At 41.7% G+C, this 24,384-nt stretch overlaps 1 protein-coding gene across 1 annotated transcript in view; it reads left to right on the top strand.

Annotated features, from left to right (window-relative positions):
- The window catches only part of CDK19 (cyclin dependent kinase 19), a 123,093-nt gene that overhangs the window by 54,668 nt on the left and 44,041 nt on the right, over positions 1-24,384 (top strand). The window contains exon 5 of the mRNA XM_069973632.1: positions 17,413-17,470. Coding sequence (XP_069829733.1) covers positions 17,413-17,470 — 58 coding nt within the window. The remainder of the gene's footprint in view (positions 1-17,412; positions 17,471-24,384) is intronic.

The raw sequence follows: 24,384 nt of genomic DNA, 5'->3' as shown, positions 1-24,384 counted from the left end.
TGGACAACTTGAGATTTTTTAAATAGATGAAAATACAAATCTGTATCATGTTCTGATACCAGTTGATTTAAATACTATTTTTCCCTGAAGTTCCCCTGTTAAATACAGTGGAGATTTATTAAGCTGTCTTATAGTAAGAATGTTCTTTGTTCCCTATAGCAGCCAGTCACTGCTCCTTTTTGATTTTACTAGAGCTCATTAACCCCTTCCCACATAAGGACATGCTGGCACATCCTTCAGAGGGTGGGGGAGTTCAGAGAGGGTCACACGGTGACCCCTCTCTGATTCACCCGGCTACTATCAGCAGCTGGGGACTGCGGGCATTAACCATGCCCAGCTAATTGGCAATTTAGATGCAGCTGTCAAAGCTCACAGGTGCATTTAAATGGCTATTCCTGCTTCTTACCCATCCGGGGCTCAGCGCTGCAATTATGCTGATACCAGCTTGGTGAAGGATTGCTCTGCGCTCCAACAGCCCAGAGCAATACAGCACTGATCTTATTGATCAATGCTGTATATGGATACAGCATTGATCTGAATGAGAGATCAGTAAAGTGTACACTGTCGCTCCCTAATGGGGCTTTAAGTTAATACAGTTTTAAAAAAAAGTTCATTTTAATAATAAAAAAAACCCTTCCCATACTAAATGTTTAAAGGACAAGTGCCATGAAAAACTTTTTCCCAGTAATTGAAGCACATTACAAAGTTATATAACTCTGTAATGTGCTTCAATCACCTATCTGCCTCCCTTCCCTGTCTTTTCCCCCCTCCACCCCCCACCAGGAAGTGTCCTGACTCACACAGACCTGATTACTGTCGTCACCGTCACCAAGCTCTTCTCTCAGCTCCTTCTCCTGTTACACTAGCCTCCCCCCTCCCCTGCCTTGTCAGGTGACAGCTTGCTCAGCTCCCATTGGCTGAACAACTGCAAGCCATCACTTGTCACATGTCATGCTTATCTTCCCTCAGACTGACTCCGGCAGATAGGCAGCTCCCCCCCTCCCCCCCCCCTCATACCCTCTCTCCTGCTGCCGTGGACTCAGTGAGTGAATTAGTCATGTCACTAGAGAAGATAAGCTGAGCAAGCAAAGTCACCTGACAAGGAGGGGGAGGCTGGTGTAACAGGACCTAGAGCAGCCCTCCTGCTGATGACTCATCCTCACAAGAAGGAGCTGCCTGGTGACAGTGAGGACAGTAATCAGGTCTGTGTGAGTTAGGACACTTCCTGGTGGGGGGTGGAGGGGGGAAAAGACAGGGAAGGGAGGCAGATAGGTGATTGAAGCATATTACAGAGTTATATAACTTTGTAATGTGCTTCAATTACTGGGAAAAAGTTTTTCATGGCACTTGTCCTTTAAATCACCCCCCCTTTTTCATTCTATAAGTAAAAATAAATAAATAAACACATATTTGATATTGATGCGTGTGGACTCGCCAGAACTATTAAATTATGGCATTTCTGATTTTGCACGGTAAATGGCCTAAGCGCAAGAAGATGCAAAAGTGCAAAATTGCACAATCTTTGTTCACATCAAATCCAGAAAAATTGTAGGAAAAAGGGATCAAAGAGTTGCATATTTGCAAACAAGATTAAGGGGTTAAAGTCTGGTTGCTCTCTATGGCCAACAAAGAACATTATACATATAAAAATGCTTGATAAATTTCCCCAATTCTCTTTAAAATATTAATATTAAAATGGTTGGTGCAGGCAATTGGTGGGAAATTCAGAACTGAATAACCAAGTCGTACCTCCAAGCATTTCCTGATTTCTGAATCATGCCAAGATTTAGAACAATATGACCTGTATACATGGAGTGTTCCCATGTCACACCCCAAATATTGCCATGAAATCTTGCTTGGAGTGATGCAAGCTGGCTACATATCTGCTGCCTAAGCTGTCTGAAAGGCGGTCATCCGACATATGTTCAGGCAGGGCCAACATATTATTGGATTTGATATAATTCTAGGTTGTAATGAAGTCATTATAGTCAGTGGGAAACTGCTACAAAGAGACAGGGTGTTGGTTATTTCTCTTTTAATCCCGTCCCAACACAGCTATTTTAGTTTTGTTTTTTTTAGTTTTTTTTCCTTGCCTTCCTTGAGCCATGACCTAGTTTTTTCATCTTGTTTTTTTTTTGCAGGATGAGTTATATTTAATATACAAAGGTTTTTTTCTTGCTGATTAGGACTATAAGAGCTTGCTTTCTGCCTGGCAAACTTTAGATTCTATAGGCTATCTTAGGGGGAGGCTCAAAACAGCAATTCTAGCATTTTTTTTTATTTTTTTTTGTATTTTATTTGGTGGATATATAACATTATTTTTTACTGTTTCAGACTCTTATTTTTCTTTTTATCTCCCTCTGTCATAAGTGGGTTGTTACGATCCTGGCACAATATATACAGATGTGTATAATTTTTTTATTTTCAACACTTTTACAAAATAAAAAACACTTTTTATGGAAAAAAATAAACTTATCCCCTCTATGGAACTTTGTAAGACAATATTGTTATTACTGCTATTATGCCCTGGTATATTATAGGGCCATACTTCTGGTAAGTCCTAATAATGATAAAGCCATTGCAGGCCTGGAGGTCTTTGTTAGGCCCCTGACCACCACGGCATCCGTCACCACCTGTGATCAGAGAAAACCCCCTCTCTGTCTTAAACCATGTTGAAGCTGGAATTGCTATTAACCACCAGGGCTGTGGAGTCGGTAAGCCACAGCTCTGACTCCTGATTTTATCAGGGACCGACTCCTGCTCCTTCATAAATGGCCAGTCAGACACCAGAGGAGTTATTTATCAAACAAGTGTAAAGGCCCTATTCCACGGGCCGACAGTGAGGAGCAAACGAGCACTATCAGCAGCGGGGGGGCTGCCCGGGTGATTGCTAGATCGTCCGGGCAGCCCATAGAGGATAGTGGCGGTCTGCTGCCGCCGCTCCTGTTCTATGGTGTGACTGCAGCAGATCTCTGCTATCCTGGTCGTTTGTTTTTCCACATATTTGAAAAACAAACAATGCAACATGACCGATGTCGGCTAATCGTTGCCCTCTATTCCACTGAATAATTATCGGCCAAATGCGGCCGATAATTGTTCTGTGGAATAGGGCCTTAAAGTAGATCTGGCTCAGCAGCTTCTTTCTAATGTCCTCTATATCCTGGGGCAACTTTTGAGTGAATAAGACAAAGATATAAACAAATTCTCCTCTTTTTGTGTGTGCGTGCGCGGTGGATGCAGCCAGTCTCCAGCCACCATGTCCTGAAGAACTCAGAACTAGACTAGATGGAACAGGTGGTCTTTTCTGCTAAAAATTTTCTATGTTTCTAATAAAATTTTCACCATACACAAAGAAAAACTGCTAACAATGCTGGATACCTGTGATATAGAGGTCAGGCATAGGCCCAGATGTATCAGCTCTCTTTCAGCATTTACGCTCCTGAGTCATCATGGTCTCACAGTAACTACCTGCTGAGCCAGTCAGTGACTGCAGCTGTGCCCCGCTTCACTCACTGTTTGGCTGAGCAGGCATTTCTTAGTGGGGCTGTGAAATCACAGTATTGGGAGCCTGGCAGGGGACCATGAGCTGTGACGTTGCACATCGGGGGTGGGTAAATATGACCCCACCACCCACTTTCCCCCCTGGACTTTTCACTTGCCCAGAATTCCCCTTAAATTTCTGCTTCTCTCTCTCTCTTTCTCTCTCTCTCTGACATACACAGCCTACTACAACCATAGCACTTCCACACACACACAACCTGCTACAGCCATAGCACAAACACACACACACAGTCTGCTGCAGCCACAGCACACTGAAGAAAAACACACAGGGGGACATTTATTAAGTCCGTTTTTTACGCCGGACTTAAAAATGTCCCCGCATCTCGGCGCTACGGAGATTTATGTAGAGGCCTCTACATAAATCCCCTGCACTCCGGTGCGCACGACCAAAAACCTACGTCAACTAAGGACTGGAGTAGGTTTTCGGCATATCTTTTAGAGAAAAAAAATTGTGAATCGCACGGACTATGAGTCCGCTCCCCCCGTTCCGCCCCGACCACACCCCCTGCCGGCCCCCCGGCGTACCCGGCATAAAATATTCGCAAATCGGCTCTTTACGCCAAAAAACATATGTACGCCAGTTGATACATGTCCCCCACAATCTTTTCCCATAGAGAAAACACCACATTGAGGACAGAGTTTGCTGGTACACTACTTGTGCCTTCTTCTCCTCCTCCCCCTCCTTCTCTATATAAGGCTAGGTTCACACTGCATTTTTGCATTCCGTTTTTTTTCAACCATTTTGATCTGTTTTTCCATTGACTTCCATTGTAAAAAAAAAAGGGATCAAAACGGATCCGTTTTTTTGGACAGACACAAAAACGTAGCTAACACTACTTTTGTGTCTGTTAAAAATGGATAAAAAAAGGAAGCACACAAATGCATCAGTTTTTTCATCAGTTTTTTGCAAAAAAACAGATGAAAAAAATGGATTGCAAAAACGCAGTGTGAACCTAGCCTAACACAGGATATCTTAATATTGCACTGCTGCTCATATACAGTCATCCAGCATCGAGGATGAGAACAGCACAGATCACGCCCACACACACACACACACACACACAATGGACTCTTCCAGCTTAGCAACAAACTGGCCCTTATCTGATAGTGCCAGTGCTTTATTACTGATATATGAAGGAAATGCTTCACCTTTTCTAACTGTATGTGAGCAAGAATATAAAATATATTAATGAGGAACATTTATACAATTCATATGGTAATCCAATTTATCAATTCAACTTTGGCATTTATGGAAAAGTTCAAAGAACCCCCCCCAGCTCTCTGCTTGTACTGTCTCATCAATCAGGATCCATGTGGATGATCTTTTAACAACACACATTGGGCTTCATCGGGTTGGCTTCATTAAAGATCGATCAGTCGTTGCAACCATTATGACTGATTTAGCGGTCCAGGTACAAAATTTAATATTGACCAATGTCAACTTTTCTGTCTTTGATCTTGGTCTCAATAAGCACCCACCCCACGATAGTAATAACATATAATTTATTGAGGAATAAAAATTGGATGGCTGACATTATCTCTGTTATGTTAATTATCCTTATTACAAACATTGAATAAGAAAGTACCTGATGGGGAAATCTTCATCTTTCCTGGACAGAATAGATCTTGTCAAATTGATATCCTTCCCCAAAATACTTTACTCTATGCAGATCATTCTGTTTCATCTTTTGCCACATAGACATTAATAAGCTAAACATTTTTTAAAAGGTGGAACAGGATTGGTATAAGGCAGAAATAGGTGGGAACATGCTGTCCCTTTAAATCCTCACCAAGTAGCAGCGCATGCACCCTAGTGGACAAAGGTGGCATTGCAGCTGGGAGGCGTGCACCTCTTAATAAATTCGGCTTCGGGCATTGAAGAGTGGATTTAGCAAAGACTGGTGTATACATGTGCTGGGCTTGGTAAATACCTTCCCCCCCCCCCCCCCCATAGTCTTTATCTCCAGTGTCGTTCTATTTCCATTTTTTTGTCTTCCTAGAAATACATTGTTTTAAATAAAGGGAAATACTTAGAAGTGAGGATGGAAAAAAAATGTACCTATGTATAGTTCTAGAAATGGTCAGATACGGGTCAGGGGAGATTTATTCTAATCCAGAAATAAGTATATTTGCTCTAAAAATGTCATCTTCTGTGATAAATGTGTTCAACCTGTTTCTTGTTATAATGTAAATTTGACAATCCGAGACCCATGGCAGATGTCTCCTCTTATGTAGAATGGTCGGCAGTTTCAGCTAAACCTACTTCAAGGCTGCGTTCATATGTGCTTGAAAAAAATATGAAAGTACCAGAACGTAGACAGTTATATTGACTGTCTGTTACCTTAAACCATATAGAATCATAAAAACTATGTGCATGCTTTACCCTAATGCAAAAAAACTCTCTAAACCCTAGGTTATCCAATTGGTTATCATGCTGCTTACTAATGCTCTTATTTTATTATTATTATTATTATTATTATTATTATTATTATATAATTTTTTTTTTTTTTTTTCAGATCTACCCTTTTTAGTACTAGAGTTCATGTTCTGTGCATTGTTTTGGACGGTGTAACATTAGCCCCTACACAATGTCCAATCCCTATCATAGAACTACTTGTATGGATAGCTGGATAGCTCTAAATTCATCATATACATAAATTAAGTGTATTGCTGGTGTTTCTGGGGTTATAAAAAAACACATTTATTATAAACATATTCCCGCCTCCCCCAAGGTTCTATTATTTTGGCCCCTGCAGTTTCTTCTGGTTGTCTGGTATCCATTCTGCATGCACTCATAAAATAAAGAAAAGCAGACGATCTCTGGGGAAGGGAATGAGGCTGGGGATCAGCCATAAAAATATAGTATAAAAAGTTAGGATTTCCCCTGCCCAAATATATTTACAAAGAATGGCCACTTTATTAGAGACACCTGCTCTTTCATGGTTAGAGTTTCCCTTTATGAAATGTAGATGTATGACCCTACATTGCCCCTTTAAAATACAGTGAACAAGTTTCCTGCGGATCGGTTTCAGCGCATCCACATTAGAATGAGAAAATGGAATAATTTAAGTGAGTTTTTTTTTTATTTCTTTTTATTTGTTTTTATTCAATTTAGCAAAATATATCTTTACAACATCACAACATGAGGGGGAAAGGGGAGGGGGTGATAGTTGGGGACCCAAGCCAATCCGGTAGCAAACTAACATTATAATAGCTAGAGAGCGCACTGTCCATAGAAAGTCCCGAAACTTCCTTCCCATAATCGCGAGTCCAGAGGTCCTGTCGGAAACTGGGGTGGGGGAAAGGAAAGGAGGGGGAGAAGGGAGACGCATGGATCCTGTTCCCAGTGGGGGAATGGATCTGAGCGACTTTTAATGAGATGTAACGATTGGTGCTGGATTAGATGGTGCAAGGACTTCAGAAACTGGCAGACTTATTAAGCTTTCTCAGAAAAGCTACCACTTGACTGGTTTCTAGTTAACAATCTTAAAGAGGTACTCTGGGCAAGAGGTCTTTTTTCATATGGCCCGGGGCGGAAATGGATGAAAGCAACAGGGTTCCCTTACTTTCCCAGTTTCTGTGCTGTGATACGCATCATTTTGCTTTGGTCCCTGGCCACTTCCTGGACCGAGACAGGGCTTGAAATGTGAATCTTTGAAGCCCACTCAGCCATACAGCAGCTGTCCTGGGGTCCCACCTATTCTGCAGAGTGTCTGAGCTTGCCCCAGCGCTTGAACCAGGGAGGTAAGCGAAAGCTTTCATCCATCCCCTTCCCAGCCATAGTAAAAAAAAAAAAAAAAAAAAAGGCCTCCCGCCCGGAGTGCCCCTTTAGAGGGGTTAGCCAATCTTAGAAAACATGGCCACTTTATTCCAGATACAGCGCCACCACAGTTTGGGCATGGGTTTTGCAGCTCAGTTCCATTGCAGTAAATGAAACTGAATTTTTTTTTTTTTTTAAACTCAGTTTTATTAAAAATGTATATAAATGCAGTACAAAAGAGAATTGACACAGGTATCATCAAAAAGGAGAGTCATGAGCAATTCCAACATAGTCAATAGAATGGTAAGCATGACAAGAGGTGCTGCATACAGGTGACTTAAATCAAAAAATAACTCGTTGCAACATAAATGTAAATATAAATATAACTGAGGTGATTCAATGACACACTTTAACACGTTAAGTCCTATCCGGGGGGGATGTTGTCAGGTGTGAGTCCTTCCACGCGCCCCATACTTTAGCAAATTTTTTAGGGCATTTACGGTGCAAATACACAATTTTATCATACATCATTACGGTGTTGACCTGTTTTTTCCACATGGAAAGATTAGGGGGACGGGGGTCCATCCATCTGATGGCGATGGACTTACGAGCGAGAAATAACGTCTCCCTTAGAAAGGTGCGCTGGTGGGGCGTCCAGACCTCCTCCTCCAACAGGCCGAACAGGCATACTGATGGTGACAATGGGACCGGCATTGATAGGACCGAGGACAGCAGCTGTATTACCGAACCCCAGAAAGAGGCAAGAGATGGGCATGTCCACACCATGTGCCAGAAATCTGCAGGACCAGTCTGGCACCTGGGACATATAGGGGCTGGAATGCGCCCCATACGGAATAGCCGTTGGGGTGTTAGGTATGCTTGGTGGATAAAATACAGTTGGATTAGCTTGTTATTAGCTGCTGGGGATACGTGTCTGTGAGACTCCAATAGGGCCTCACAGTCCTCGTCATCAAGAGTAGGGATATATGTTTTCCATCTATCTAGCGCCGGAAGAGGGCTGGACGCCACCACCGCAGTGATCAGGTGAGAGTAGAGAGTGGAGACTAGGCCTCCTGGACCTTGGGATCTAATTACCCCTATCAAGGGGTGCGAGGACAATGAGGTCGCTGGGTTGGGGAACTGCGCGTTCAGGGCATGGCGCAATTGGAGATATCTAAAAAAGGAAGTGCGCGGGATACCAAAGGATTCTCTTAGGGAGTCAAAGGTTCGTATGGCATGATCTACATACATGTCGCTCACATATAGGACCCCTATCTGTGCCCAATAGTTCTGTTCAGGGAGGGATAACAAATGCGGGAGAGAGTGGTTATTCCATAGTGGAGCCTCCACGGGGGTTCCCTGAAACCGCAGTTTGTTTCCGGCCGCTGACCAGGCTATGCGACCCACTTTGTGGGCTGGTAGAGCCTGTACTCGGGGGCAGGAAGATGCCTCCAAGTAGGACCACAAAGATATCGGGGAGATGAAGTCCAACAGGTGTTGATCGGGAGAGGAATCCGGGTTTACCTGCAGCCATGGGTTCAGGTATTTCAACTGCCCAGCGAGATAGTAAAGGTACATATTAGGGAGGGACACGCCCGCGTCATCCTTTGGGCGCTGTAGCTTGGCAAACTGGAGCTTCGACCGTGATGGACCCCATATGAAGGGGATCATAGCTGAGTCAAGGTCTCGAAAAATGGATTGCGGAATTGGGACAAATATGTGTTGCAGGGTATAAAGGCATTTGGGCAGGACCACCATTTTAATTAAATTAATTCGGCCCACTACCGACAGCGGCAGTGAGGCCCAAATTCTAAATTTGTTGCGAAAATGCCCCAACAGTGGAAGAACATTTATGAAACTGAATTTTAATACCATATATAACTTTTTTGCCGGAAAGTAGCTGTGCTTTTTCTAATCGTGAAAACCCCCTTCAAGAAGACTACCCTTCCCTACTTTTTCCACCATCAACTATAATTTTTACGATGTTTTTAATTTCACAGCATCTCTACCATCAGACTGGCTTTCAGAAAAGGCTGATATTTTCATAGCATTGAAAAAAAAATATAAGTGCTTATGGTAGACTGTTTGTAGCATGCTATCAGAGTTTTGCCATCTGTGTCTGCGGCAGAACAATGAATAATGGGCAAAGGAAAGCAGCAAGTAGCTAGGGAATTATTCCCACGGGAACGTAACTCTGAAACTATTCTTTGCACATACAAAGACATTGTTTAATGCCTTAACACTATGGGGTCAATGGCAGTTTATATAACAAATTACAAGGGTATTTAGTTTTGTATTCATACTTTAGGTGTATGTGCTCCAGTGTTGTTTATATATGCAATAAAGGTCCATACAGCCTATAGGCTTCAGGGCTAATGTCGCTATGCATACATTGGTGTCTGGACAGAACTTACTCTGGTTTTTTGATTCAATCTGAACATAGGATTTACAGTAGTCTTTACTTAAAGTGACTCTGTACCGTCAATCTGCCCACCCCAAACCGCTTGTACCTTCAGATAGCTGCTTTTAATCCAAGATCTGTCCTTGGATCCGTTCGGCAGGTGATGCAGTTATTGTCCTAAAAAACAACTTTTAACCCTTGCAGCCCTGTGCCAAACGGCTGTGGCCTACAGTGACTAAGCATTAGGCTGGCACAACCTCTCCATCCCTCCTCCCCACCCTCCTCATCATTAGGAATGCTCCAGGCAGGTATTCTCCTATTCATCGGCTGTGAGAACACGGCACATGGGCTGAATCGTTAAGGACCTGTGCAGTGTTCACTGCAGAAGAATTGGAAATATTCTGCCAGTGGCATTCCTAATGATGAGGAGGGAGGGACGGAGGGGTGGTGCAAAGTTAAGGCACAGATACTCTAAGCTACGGCCGTTTGGCACAGGGCTGCAAGTTTAACAGTTGTTTTTTAGGACAATAACTGCATCACCTGCCGAACGGACCCCAGGACAGATCTAGGATTAAAGGCAGCTATCCGAAGGGGCAAGTGGTTTAGGGAGGGCAGATTGTGGGTACAGAGTCGCTTTAAAACGAATGTACCATCAGGTACATCGTTATTTATTTATTTAATGGTGTGCTCCTTTTTTTAAAACGCCACCCTGTGTCTGTGCTCAGCGCCGTTCTTTTCCCAAGCACCTGCCCGGCTCTATGCACTGAAGATGGGCCCGCCACTCCCCAGTGTGACCATATTCCTTTAATGACAAGGCTCCATTGATTATAATGGAGCTGTGTCAGAGAGGAGATGATGTCCTCACAGTAGGAGGCCGCAGTAGGAGGAGGGAGGCATCTACTATATATTTATTATAGACATTTTTTCACCTCGTCCGATGAAGGGCATGGCTTAATGGGACGGGTGTGGTTTTGCACAAAAGAAAACACTGGGGGAGATTTAACAAGGATGCACCCCTGGCATACACCAGGGAGAAGGCACAGGTTCCTGCCTTCTCCCTGGTGTAAGGCAGGGGTGCATCCTTGTTAAATCTCCCCCCAGTGTTCTCTTTTGTGCAAAACCACACCTGTCCCATTAAGCCATGCCCTTCATCGGACAAGGTGAAAAAATGTCTATAATAAATGTATAGTAGAGGCCTTCCTCATGCTAGCAAAACACACATCCCCCACATGCTTGCTCAAATTTAGATCAGGGATGGGCTGAGGAACATGACAAAAAATTCAAATTTCCCTGAAAATTTTTTGTAGAGTACGTTATCCTTCTGACTCAGGCTACTTCCATTAGAGTGTATTGTTGGCATCAAGCATGTACTGGTCTGCAGCAATGCTTAGGTAGGTTGGTACATGTCATGTGAGTAAATTTTTTGTCAATGCCAGGGCCCAAGATTTTCCAGCAGAACACTGTCCATTGTCACATCTCATTCACATTCTTGTTATAGTGCATAATAAGCACTGTCTGCAGCTATGCCTGTACCTCAGCCTTAGGCATCCATGACCATCACTGGTTGTCTTTCCTTGGACCTCCTGGGTACACCTCACCACCTGACAAGACTTGCTGTTTTGGAAATGCTCTGACTCATTCCTCTAGCCATCCTAATTTTGCCCTTATTAAAATGGATTTGGATCATTACGTCTGTTCCTTCTTTCCTGCTTCCTGCACATCAGCTTTAAGAACTGAATGTTCCCTTGCTGCCTAATATATCTTAAGCCATTGTCACTACATAATCAATGTTCATTTAACCTTTCAGTGGTCTTCTTGTTATAAACAATAGGTAAGATATAAAGATATCCGTTCCCTGGTAACATTGTAGGATGATGTTGGAAATGGTGTTTGTTAGAGATGAGCCAATCTCGAACACTCTACATTTGATTACTGATGGCTGAAGAAGTTGCATGCAGCCCTAAGGATGTCTGAAAAACATGGATAGAGCCAAAAAGCCATGTTCACACTTTTGTTTTTTTACCATTAATTGCATTTTTGGGGCTATTTTGCTTTGAATTGCACAATCGTGGTAAAATAGCATGTATTATGCAGCGATTCCTTCAACATCACTGCAAAAATACGATGCTGTACGATTATTGAGCTGTATATCGGCTCAGTAAGCGAGCACCAATTTAGCAGATCGGTGCTTGCTTAAATCAAGTCACCGGACGTGTAATGTGGCCCTTAGAAGATAATGGCAGCACAGGTATCTGAACCACAGGACTCGGCCTCTTTTATTGCCGTCTAAACAAAAGTGCTAGTGGCTTTGGGGCGTTGTGGTAACAGGTGTTCTCTTTAAGTTTTACTTCTTTTACTGAAATGCCGAATTACAAAAAGCATTGTTATCTTGTTTTATATCTAATAAACTTTATTTTTTAAAAAAGGATCTGTTATTTTGGTGCCATGCTTTTCACTGTATTTGCTTGACAAAGCAGTACTTGGTAAAATTCTTTCATTTGCTAAAAACATCACCCAGCATTTTCCTGTTTATGAAATAACATAGAATTTATATTTTTACTCCGATGGATAGACTTCCCTCCATTGAAATGATGCAATTTCATTGTTACTGCCACTGAATATGCTCCGGTGAGATAACAGACCTTGTTGTCCTTTTCACAGACTTTCAATAGAACATCGTTCCTCGCAAAGCTCAATTGTGCATTCTACACATCTATACTTAAAGGGAACCAATCAGCCCAATCGGGCTCATATGGTTCCCTGAACCGCTGTACCAGCCGCGGCTGCAGCAGGAGCTGTATACCTGGGGAAAAAGTAGTTTAATCCCCCTGGCGCGTGACAGGCAGAGGCAGGGAGGTAGTCATCTGGGCAGCTCCCCGCCCGTGTCTAGTCACCACGCTCTGCCTGTCAGTGCTCTCCAAGGGGATGAATGACAGGCAGAGAGGTCTGATACTGGCCTCTCTGCCTGTCAGTCATGCCTCTGAACAACTGACAGACAGAGAGCGGTGACTAGACATGGGCGGGGAGCAACCCAGATGACTACCTCCCTGCCTCTGCCTGTCACACACCCGGGTAATTAAACTACTTTTTTTTTCGGGTATACGGCTCCTGCTGTGGCCAGTACGTTGCAGCACCTGCTTCTGGCTGGTTAGAGATACTGAATCACTCAGGGGATTGGGGGATCCAGCCACGCCTCAAGTGACATCACCCCCTGCCCCCTGTCTGCATCAATCATCAGCCTATGCCTAGCTAACACACACAACAAACAAACAGCTGATATTATATTCACTAATGGTGCGTTTACACGGAGCAACAATTCGCCCAATCGAACAATTAACAATTTCAAAGTATGATGTGTTTTTTTTATAACTATCTGCATTTAGACGGGACGAAATATTGTTTGGAAAAATCGTTATTTGGATTGTTTTAAGATTGTTTAAGTCTATCTCACACATAGGGTGAATCGGTAAAAGTCGGTAAAAATTTGACCGATAATCGTTCCGTGTAAAGGCACCATAAGCGACAAGAGTGCATTCTAATTACTGATAGATTTCAGCTGGTGTCATGGCTTTTACATGGCTTTTTGCACCTCTCTTGCTTCATGTGTTTCCTTGTGTAATTTCTCATTACACATAATTTTTTTATAGACTTCAATGGTTTAAATCTGCTGAATCCATATGACCATGGAAAAGTTCTGTGGACTTCAACTATGAATGTGTATAAACAGCCACAGTTGTACCCTGCAGTTTTCCTTTCTCAGTCTGAGGCCTTTTGTCACTCCATGCACATTGCAATGCCCAGGTACTATGTATGAACTTAAAGCAAATCTTTATTAAACCCCAACACCCCTTTAAACTGCCAGTATTATTTCATAGCTTTCCTTAATCCATGCCGTGGACTCCATTTGTCTCCTGATGCCGTCCTCGTCGGCATTCATCCCCTAGACCTGCCAAAGATGAAAATCCAGCCCAGATGTATACAAAGAAGAAAGGTGGAGAGGAAGGAGAGAGACAGGCCTAGGGTGTAAATGCGCTAAGCCCTGCTTCTTTTACCCTTTAAACGGCCTAAGGTCCAGGCTTGGATTCAGGAAAGCTATGAAATGGTACTGGTTTGGGCGGTGTCAGGTGGGTACAGATTCACTTAAAGATTTTATTTTTATTTTATTTTCATTTCAAATACAGACCAATCGGTTATAACATTAAAACCACCTGTTTAATATTGTGTAGGTGCCCTTCAGGCTGCCAAACTCTGACCCAATAAGGCATGGCTTCTGAAGATATCCTGTGGTATCTGGCACCAAAATATTAACAGCAGACCCCTTACATTCTTAAGTTGGCATGTGGAGCATCCAATGAACTGTTCTTCTAGTACATTCCACAGATTGACGCCTGGGACATTTGGATTTCAATTCAAAACCTTGAACTCTTTTACTTGTTTCTCAAACTATTCCAAATAATTTTTTTTCCCATGTTGCATTATATTGCTGGAAGGAGCCACTGCCATAAGGGAATACCATTACCATGAAGGGGTCCACAGGGTCTGCAATAGTGTTTAGGTGGTACATATCAAAGTAACATTCACAAGAATGCAAGGGAAAAAAAAAGGTTGTATTATTAAAAAATAATATGTTGGTGGGGCTGGGAAAAAATGGAATAAGAACCTAGGCTTAGGTTTTACCCGATAGATAGATATATATATATATATTTATTTACATGTCACATGCACAGCAGAGACAGAGCGCATGGTATAGTGGTGTCCGGTCACCAGGGGGAGATCAATACAGCACACCATTAAAACCACATGTACTTCCAAATAGGACCTGGTTAAAATAGTAAAAGACCTGTTCACTTAAAAAGTCAAAGGTTGACTCCTTACAGAACTCAAGGGCCAGAACAGTGATTAAAAAACCTATGGCATTTCCAGGTATGGCATTCTGATACTGTGTTTCTGATACTGACAGTACTGCTCAGTTTACATCAGATTGGTAGTTTGAACAACAGATTTTACCTTCAGGATACTCTCAGAAAAACAGAGTCAACAGTAAAAAAAAATTACTGTCCATACTGGATCACAGGAACACACCTACTCAGGGTCTGCCACAAGGCAGGATGGGCTTTGCTGCGGAAACTCCCAGGTTGCTACCCTCAGAGAAGGTCCCCGGTGTCCACTGTCTGAAAGGAATAAAGGTGCTCTGGAGCCTGGGACTAGATGTTGTTCTTCCACAGTCAAACTGCAGCTTGGAATTCACTAGAACTTGTGTGCTGAGCCTATAAATACAGGTTAACAGGCAAACACGTGTGATTAAATTTCTATTATAATAAATCTGCAAAGGATCTCAAGCTGTACGAATGCAACCTAGTGGAAAATGTGACAAATACTGGCAAAGGGCAAAGGTTGTCCAGAAATGGGGTTTCAATTTTATGAAATGTACAGAGGATGGAGGAAGTAAGCCCTTTTGCACTAAAACAAAAATCTAGTTTTGCAATGGTATTACAGCACCAAACCTGTCCACATTTGCAGAAATCAATAAGTATGAATAGTATAAGTGATTTTAAGAAACTCTGTAATAGGTTTTATTAAGCAAAAGAGTTTTCTTCTGTTCTCAAACAGCTGTCTTGCATCCTCCCCCCCCCCCCCCCACTTCAGAAGAAGCAGGTTTTCTGTGTCCATTATGGCCTATGGAGGGGGGAGTGGGATGAGTGAGCATAGAGAGGAGAGAAAGCAGTCCTGCATAGCACAAGATCTCACCAAGTTCCCATACCAGCACTAAGTTTTCTGACCTGTGAATCCAGCGTTTAATGCGCTCAGTTTCTAAACTGCACAGCTGTTTCTCTCCTCTTCCTGCTCATTCATCCCCTTCGGCCCATCCCCCTCCATAGGTTATACTGGACTCAGCAGAGCCATCTTCACTTTGCTTCTGTGTAATGAAGATGACTTTGCCTGAGGTAAGAAGTCGGACGAAGGCTGCAAAACAATATTTATAATGTGTATGTTCATTGGTAGCTGTACATTACCAGTGATATTTTGGTCTGCATTATGTGGTGATCATTGTAAGAATAACCTGCTAATCTCAGTATAAAGAAAATTTAGAAAGTCTTTAAAAGGATTTTCTGATCTTTAAAAAAATGATGTGTAAAATATTTACAAAAGCAATGCCTGTAGTTGTCTTTCTAAGCCGCTCGGACATGCAGTCACACAACTATGCTGTAGCTGTTTGTCTCCTGCTTCTGTGATGTCTAGTACTCTGAACACATGCCTTCTCTACCCCCCCCCAACCCCCGTAGTACAGGACGTCTCTTTCAGATGCCTCTTATGTCCGCCGTTCCATGGCTCTTCCCCCTCCATGTCTCAGGGAGGATTGTGTTTAACATGCTGACCTTATACTTTATAATAGTGGAGCATGCAGGAAATGTCTGGGAATCATGGCAACTGCAGTCCTTCACATTGTTAAAGCGACTCTGCACCCATAATCTGACCCCCCCCCCCCCCAAACCACTTGTACCTTGGGATAGCTGCTTTTAATCCAAGATCTGTCCTGGGGTCCGTTTGGCAGGTGATGCAGTTATTGTCCTAAGAAACAACTTTTAAACTTGCAGCCCCGTGTCCTACGGGTGTGGCTTAGAATATCTGTACCCTAACTTTGCACCACCCTTCTGCCCCTCCTCCCCACCCTCTTCATCATTAAGAATGCCACTGGAACATTTTCTCCTGTCTCAACATTGCACAGGTGCCTTAACAATCCAGTCCATGTGCCTTAACGATCCAGCCCATGTGCCGGGCTGACACAGGTGGGGAATAGGAGAAAATCTGCCTGGAGCATTCCTAATGATGAAGAGGGTGGGGAGGAGGGACGAAGGGGTGGTTCAAAGTTAGGGCATAGATATTCTAAGCCACGTCTGTTGGGCCCAGGGCTGCAAGTTTAAAAGTTGTTTTTTTTGGACAATAACTGCATTACCTGCCAAACAGATCCCAGGACAGATCTTGGATTAAAAGCAGCTATCTGAAGGTACAAGCTGTTTGGGGGGGGGGGCAGATTGTGGGTACAAAGTCGCTTTAACTCCACCTATAGCAAGTGCTTGTAGTATAAACACAAAGGTGCTGTACAGAGCTAGGGCAGATAATGAAAATAAAAATAATTGCTTCCGAACTGGGGGGGCATAATCTAGAGAATATTGCGATCGGTTGAGGTTCTTTTATTTATGTGCATACCCCCTGAAATACCCCTTAAATACAGTTCAGCCAAACATTTTAAAAGTTGTTTTTTTATAGTTTGAAATTTTATTTTTGGGAAGTTTGGTTGTTTTTGTTTTGTTATTAAGAGAAAAGTGGTATTCCCAGCTCAGTCGATATAGGTAACCTTTCAGGATATTTTTGCAAAAACATTCCTTTACCAAACTTGCCTGTGTCTCCTAATGTGCCCAATTGTTCCATCCCATTGTTGACAGCTCAAAAGGTTACCAACCACCGCTCTGTATTAAAAAAACTGGGAATACCCCTTTAAATATCTTTTTTTGTGAGTAGGGAAAATGTACGCATTATACAGGTACACCTCCCCAACTTAATGACATTTTATTCTCAATAAATTCACTTATTAAATATGTTATAAAAAGAAAATAACATCTTTCCTCCCATTTTGGATTTAAGGTAAAAAGGGCTAAAACAAAATTTAATTAAATGTTATGTCTTGCAGAAACCAGCAAACATCCTGGTAATGGGGGAAGGTCCTGAGAGAGGAAGAGTCAAAATAGGTAAATAAAATTAACATAAATGCATATGATTGCTGCTTTAAACAAGGCTATATGGAATCAAGGTTAATCTTTTATAAAATATTCTAAATACAATAAGCTAACACATTTCTATATCTATTTTTTTTGTAAGTCTACGTGCGCCTCTAAAATTTAAACTCTAATATAACATGGGTGGTGAAACATCAAGGACAAACTGTGCCCAGGACTAGTATATTTACATATGTAAAATTATTAAACCTTGGAGAATGAACACGAATGCCCATTATACATACTAAAGGAATTGATGTTATACAATTTTCTGCACAATACATAGCAAGTGTCAGACGTAACAATGCTCTTATTTTTCGGGATAATGCTGATTCCAGCTCTTTGACCACTGAGATGCTGCAGTCAGTAGTGACCACAGCATCTGAGTGGTTATGTAGAGGGGAGTTCCATCTATCACCAATAGCCCCTCCCCCCAGCATCCACAACATGATCAGCAGTTTCAGTTGGGTTCTCAGGATCCTAGAGATGGCATCCAGGTCTGCTGTGTTAGTCAACCTGTCCCAACCTTCTATAGGCAGGGGCTAATAGAATATGAACTAGAACAATTCATTGCAATATAGTAGTGCAACATAGTGTAAAGTGATCACATGTTCGCACCCCCTATTGGTTTAAAAAAAAAATGAATAAAGACTTTAGAAGCCTAGGTAATTCATAAATTACTTTTTTAGGCCAGATTCACATGTAACGGCCCCGCCGGCCGAAGCATACATTATGTGCTCCATGCTCTGGCTTGCTTCAGGGGCTCCCGGCGTCTGGACGTCCCGCTGTAGCGGATTGCCCCAAAGAAAACTAAAGCATTCGCCATCTTGGGGGGGGGGGGGGTTAACGGGACTGCATTTACATACTCGCAGTGAAATGTCAATCCCGATGCGAGTATGTCTTTTCAATTAATATTACTAACAAGGGATCCGCACCAAATTTCGCAGTAAATTCACAGCGTAAAATCTGCTTCAGATCCGTTAGGTGTGAATCTAGAAAGGATGTTTCTTGTAAAGTCTGCCAGGGCACAGAAGGCAGAGATTGTTTATAGTTGTTTCTGCCTTGCCAAGTGCTATATACATGGCCATCAGTGACTGCTGTGTACAGTTACGTAGGAGCCATAAGGCCTACTGCTTCCTGTCTTGGCAGTCATGTGATCACTAGGTAGCTGCAAGAGTTGCTGGGCCTTAGCAGACACAGATCAGCCCTGCAGTTAGTATCATGGGGCTGCATTCCCCCTTGAACTTGGCTATTATGTCATCCCCAGATACAGAGGAAATTGTTTAAAAAAAATTTAAACTGTTTTTTTTCATGTGAAAATGTCCCCATAGGTCTTTTTTTTTTTACCGCATAGGGCATTCAAAATGTAACATAAAAAAAGAGACAAGATAAAATTAAATTAAGTAAATAAATGAAATATAAAAACCACAGCTTCTGGCTCCATCCCTCTTTACATCCCTTATATAGAAATGTACTGGAAAGGGGCCACAATTTATAAAAAAAAGTATATATTTTAGCAATACTTTGTGGTATTAAACAAAATAAATGGGTAAAAAAATATTTTACTAAATATAAAGCAAAGTGCCATAAAATTATAGCTGAACTAAAAGAAACAATATATCAGGGTTTTTTTTTTTTTTTTTTGCTGTACAGTAAATGGTGCAAAGATAGAAGCTCCCAACAGTTGCTAAATTGTGTTTGAATTAACTGAATAAAAAAATAATTGTATGGTCTTTAGTGGATTGAAGTAAAATATTGAAATTAAACAATAAAAAAATGCAATGTTCTGTATACTTTATGCAAATTAAATAAAGAGAAAATCTCAGCTAGAAAAGTTTTCCCAAACTGCTTACATGGATGCATAGCTATGTAAGCAGGAAGGCTATCCATATATTTTTTGTAGTTATCCAAGGTTACAGTCACCTTAATCACCTCAGTGCCCTGGCCACGCCTTTATGGCACTTTAGGGTCTTATTACACAGAGTGATTTTTAACGACTAACAATAAACGATCTCAAACGAGATTGTTTATCGTTAACCTGAAATCGTTCACCATATTACACAGAACGATGGTTGTTATTGCGTTCGTTACTATGATCGTTTATTCCTTTTGATCTCAGGAAAACAATGGGCAATGTGCAATTACACTGAACGATTAGTGAAAAAGTGCAGAACTTGAGCGAACGAACGTGGAATTACAGCGAACGATTAACGATAATTTTAGTTTCAGATCTAAATCAAAGATCAACGATTTTTCGATCGTTGCCTGCAATTACACAGAACGATTATCGTTTAAATTCAAACGATATAACGATTTTTCACACGATAATCGTCCTGTGTAATAGGGTGGTGAATAGTGGTGATTGCAAGATCAGACAAATAATTTAAGTTATGGATAGTCTGACTGCTTACATAGCTATACAGCCATTTAAATTCTTTGAGGTGTTTTTTTTTTTTTTTAGTTAATTTTTTCCTTATATGTAATAGTTAAGAAAAATGTTAATGAAGTTCCAAGAGGAAAAAAATATGGAATAAAAAGATAAACAGGGAATTTTCATCACAACTAACATATAAACTTGCAGAGTACATCAAGGTAAATACTTATGCAAATTCATATTGCCTTCTTCTCCTGCTCTGCTCTTTCCCTCCCATTGTTAACAGTTCGTTGTCTGGCGATATCTGTACCAGCCAGACGATTGCTTTTAGAGCAGAGTGGGGGGCGGTAGCCTTGACAATTGTCAACAATGGGAGGGAAAAGGTAGGAAAGCTGCAAAATGAATACATTTGCAAAAATATTCAGCTTGATATGCCCTACAAGTTTACCTAAGTTAGTTGAATTCCTGGGGACAAGTTTACGTTAAACATGTAATGTTTTTGATTTCTTTTTATTGACCAATTGACCCTTTCTTTCTTCTACCTGTGCTTATTTTATGTTAAAAATAGAGTGTTTCATAAACAATGATATGGCTTATTCAATAAAAACCCATATGCTATGTGAATTTCTAGCTGTATTTCGGTACAAGTAATAATAAAAAGAACATATTAAGCATTTCGGATACATTTTTTTTTTAAATAAGTTTTTAAAATTGTTTAAATGATTTTTTTTGTATATTTGCTGCATCTGTGTACTTTCATTTTTAATAAAAAAAAGTTACTTCTGTCATACCTACAATATATATATATATATATATTTTTTTATTTTTTTTTTGGGGGGGGGGGGGTAGTTGGGGGTGTACAGGCTGCATTTGAGGAACTGTATAATTAGAACCATGTAGTAGTCAACTGGCAGACTATAAAAAGGGTTATAGGAGATCATAGATGTTCCACATATTTGGAGGTGAGGAAATTTTTGCACTATCCCCTCCACCCTTAGTAGTAGTAATCCCCATTTTAAACAGCTAAAGTGTCCCCATGATCAGCAGTTAGTCAGAGCATCTCAATAGTATGGGAAAAAACATAAAATACAGTGTCCTTACAGTCATTAACTGGTCAGAGTACCTCCATATTTTGCATGCTCAGTGTCTCTGCAGTCATGGATGGTCAGAGTTCCTCCATAATAATAGCCATCAATTGATTAAAGGGGTACTTTGGGGAGGGAGTCTGAAAGCACCAACGACCACTTACCACCCCGGATCAAGTGCTGGGGCTCGCATCACGCTGCTCCAGTCCCCGGACGCTTCCTGGTCTGACACAGGACTTTAGACGTGATGTTACTAGCCCAATCGACCCGTGGAAGTGGCTGAGGGACCAGAGCAGCGTGATGCAGGCCCCAGCACTAAAACCAGGGAGGTAAGTGGATGTTGTTGCTTTCATCAGGGAAAGAGTTCATGGAATCAGGAAGGAGGAATGGGTGGTATTAAGAAGCAAGAACAGGCACAAAGATAATGTCACTGTAGCAAGTAAGAACCACGTATCACAGTATCAATGGATGTACTAATGTATGTAGGATTACTATTGTAAGGCACATAGGGGGAGATTTATCAAACATGGTGTAAAGTGAAACTGGCTCAGTTGCCCCTAGCAACCAATCAGATTCCACCTTTCATTTTCCAAAGAGTCTGTGACGAATGAAAGTTGGAATCTGATTGGTTGTTAGGGGCAACTGAGACAGTTTCACTTTACACCATGTTTGATAAATCTCCCCCATAGGGTCATTAATTTAGTGCCTCCATGTGTAATCACTTTTATCCGTTCGGCAGGTGATACAGTTATTGTCCTATAAAACAACTTTTAAACTTGCATCCCTGTGTTAAATTGGTGTGGCCTAGAGTGTCTATGCCCTAGGCTTGCACCGCCTCTTTGTCCCTGCTCCCCGTCCTCTTCACAATTAGGAATACCCCTGAAAGGATTTCTCCTATTCATCACTTGTCTGAACACTGCACACGATCCAGCACATGTGCAGTGTTCAGGCAGGTGAAGAATAGGAGAAATCCTGCCTTGGGGCATTCCTAATGATGAAGAGGGCGGAGAGGAGGGACGGAGCGGTGGTGCAAGCCTGGACACACACACTCTAGGCCACACCAATTTGACACAGGGCTGCAAGTTAAAAAGTTGTTTTTTAGGACAATTACTGCATCACCAGCCAAATGGACCCCAGGACAGATCTTGGATTAAAAGCAGCTATCCAACGGTACAAGCGGCTTAGGAGGCGTCAGATTGTGGGTACAGAGTTGCTTTAACTTTCCCATGGATCGCTCAGTAGCACCAGAGGTACAGAGGGTTAATGATGTCAGGTACATGTACATCTTTTTGAAACCCAAATCTTTTAATGATGTCCAACTGGGAAACCCGGGAAGGACTGGCCTCTGTCAAATAGACTGGTGTATACTTTGTTTAGAAAAGATTTTTGATCTTGATAGTAGATTCTTTAGAAATACCTTTGATTGATTGGCATCAATTCTGTTCACATGACTGAAATAAAAAAAATACTGTGTTTGGAGGCCAGAATTTGGAAAGATTTTAAAGCGTAACTGTCATTTCAGGGCCATTTTTCTGAAAACATTAAATATCAACAGTACAAGTGATTTTAAGAAACTCTGTAATAGGTTTTATGTACTAAAACAGTTTCCTTCTGTACTGAAAAAGCAATCTCCCAGCCTCCCCCCTCACATCAAATGAAGCAGAATTTCTGTCACATTATGTGGCTATGGAGAGGGGAGGGGCTGTTAGGAGTGACTGAGCACGGAGCAGTCTTGCAAAGCACAACACCCTGCAATCTTCTCTCAGTAAATTCATAGATAAGCACTGACCTTTCTGACACCTGAATTTAGCGTTTTAGGTGCCCAGACAGTCTCCAAACAGCTGACCTTCATGTCACCTCCTCCTGCTCCCTCATCTCCCTCGGCCTCTTCCCCCTTCATAGGCTTAAAATGGAGAGAGCAGAACCCGTCTTCACTGGCTTCTCTGTAATGAAGACGTGTTTGCCTGATAATGCACAGAGAAGAAGTCAGGGGGGGAGGCTGGGAGATTGCTTCTTGAGTACAGAAGGAGGCTTTTTTGGCTGATGAAACCTATTACAGAGTTTCTTAAAATCGCTTATACTACTGATTTCTGCAATAAATAAAAACATGACAGTTACGCTTTAAGGGCAATATAAAGTAAGTCAAATGGTTTAAGAGACTTCCCTGGTTTTAACAGGATTACAGTTATTGCTTCACCCTTGGATCTAGAGAGGGAACATCTTTCCTGTGCAGCTGTGAAAGTCTTAAGTAGCAGTGTGGATATTGTACCAATTATTGGAGAAACCAACCCTATCTGGAGTGTTGCCTAAGGGCCCTATCCCACGGGACGATTATCGTTCAGGTTATCGTTAAGTCATTCGAATCTAAACGATAACCCTTCGGTTGAATAGCAGTTAACGATTAACGACTGAACGAGAAATCGTTGATCGTTTAAGAAGACCTGGACCTATTTTTAGCATTGCTTGTTCGCATTAAATAAGATGTTGTTCGGTCGTTCTCAGTAGTGACGAACGCAATAGTGACGACAACACGACCGCAAGAACGATCATAAGTAACGATTATCGTTCCATGTAAATGGGTGAACGATTTCAGGTCGTTCGCAATAGCGGTCATTTGGATCATTTATCGTTAACGATTATGTGAACGATAATCGTCCTGTTGAATAGGGCCCTAAGAGTGGAGAACCAATAAAGTCCATGATCTCACTGTCTGTGAAGAGGGAGTCTAGCAGGGCAAATTAGTGTCAAGGTTGCTCAGAATGAGCGGAGTATGACAATAGCTTGATCCTTTTTACAAAAATAGTAGCAGTGATTTTTTTTGTTGTTTCCTTTCTGAGGATTAACACATTAATTTTTGCATGAGCCTGAAGAAGTCTGTGAAGGTTAGAGGAGTCAGCAATAAATGACTGCTTAGCAGATGTTTACATGCCTAATCCCCTATAATTTGGGGGGATGTACAGAAGTGTGATGTTTCTGAGAAATAATTCTCTAAAAACCCTTTCCCAACCTATGACCTACAGTAAATGCTTATATACTAGCAGATCGGTGCTCACTTATGTGACAGATTGGGACGACTATGGCTTTAAGAGATTCTAGTAATCGTTGTTTAGTCCTGCATATCAACATGGAGGAAGTTCAATAACAAAACACAGTCAACTCTGATATTTTGGTAGGTTTCCTCTCATGATTCAGATCCTTCCTCAACAACGTATGCTTCCATGATACATGTGTTACTTTGATAGATCCTTGTTCTTTTAGGCTATGAAATGCTCTATTTGCAGTAAAATGTGGCTATTTTTTCTGAGATTTTGACTGATTCACAGCAAAAATACTGCTATTTTATTTGTGGTACAATATTGCTAATTAAATGCTGTGAACATAGCCTAAATAATACAAGTTGCTCACTTACAAGTGAAAGTCATGCCATT

This window comes from Dendropsophus ebraccatus, chromosome 6 (genome assembly GCF_027789765.1).
Source record: "Dendropsophus ebraccatus isolate aDenEbr1 chromosome 6, aDenEbr1.pat, whole genome shotgun sequence".
Lineage (NCBI taxonomy): Eukaryota > Metazoa > Chordata > Amphibia > Anura > Hylidae > Dendropsophus > Dendropsophus ebraccatus.
The sequence above is the reverse complement of the archived record's forward strand: the minus strand, read 5'-3'. Positions and strand labels throughout refer to the sequence as shown.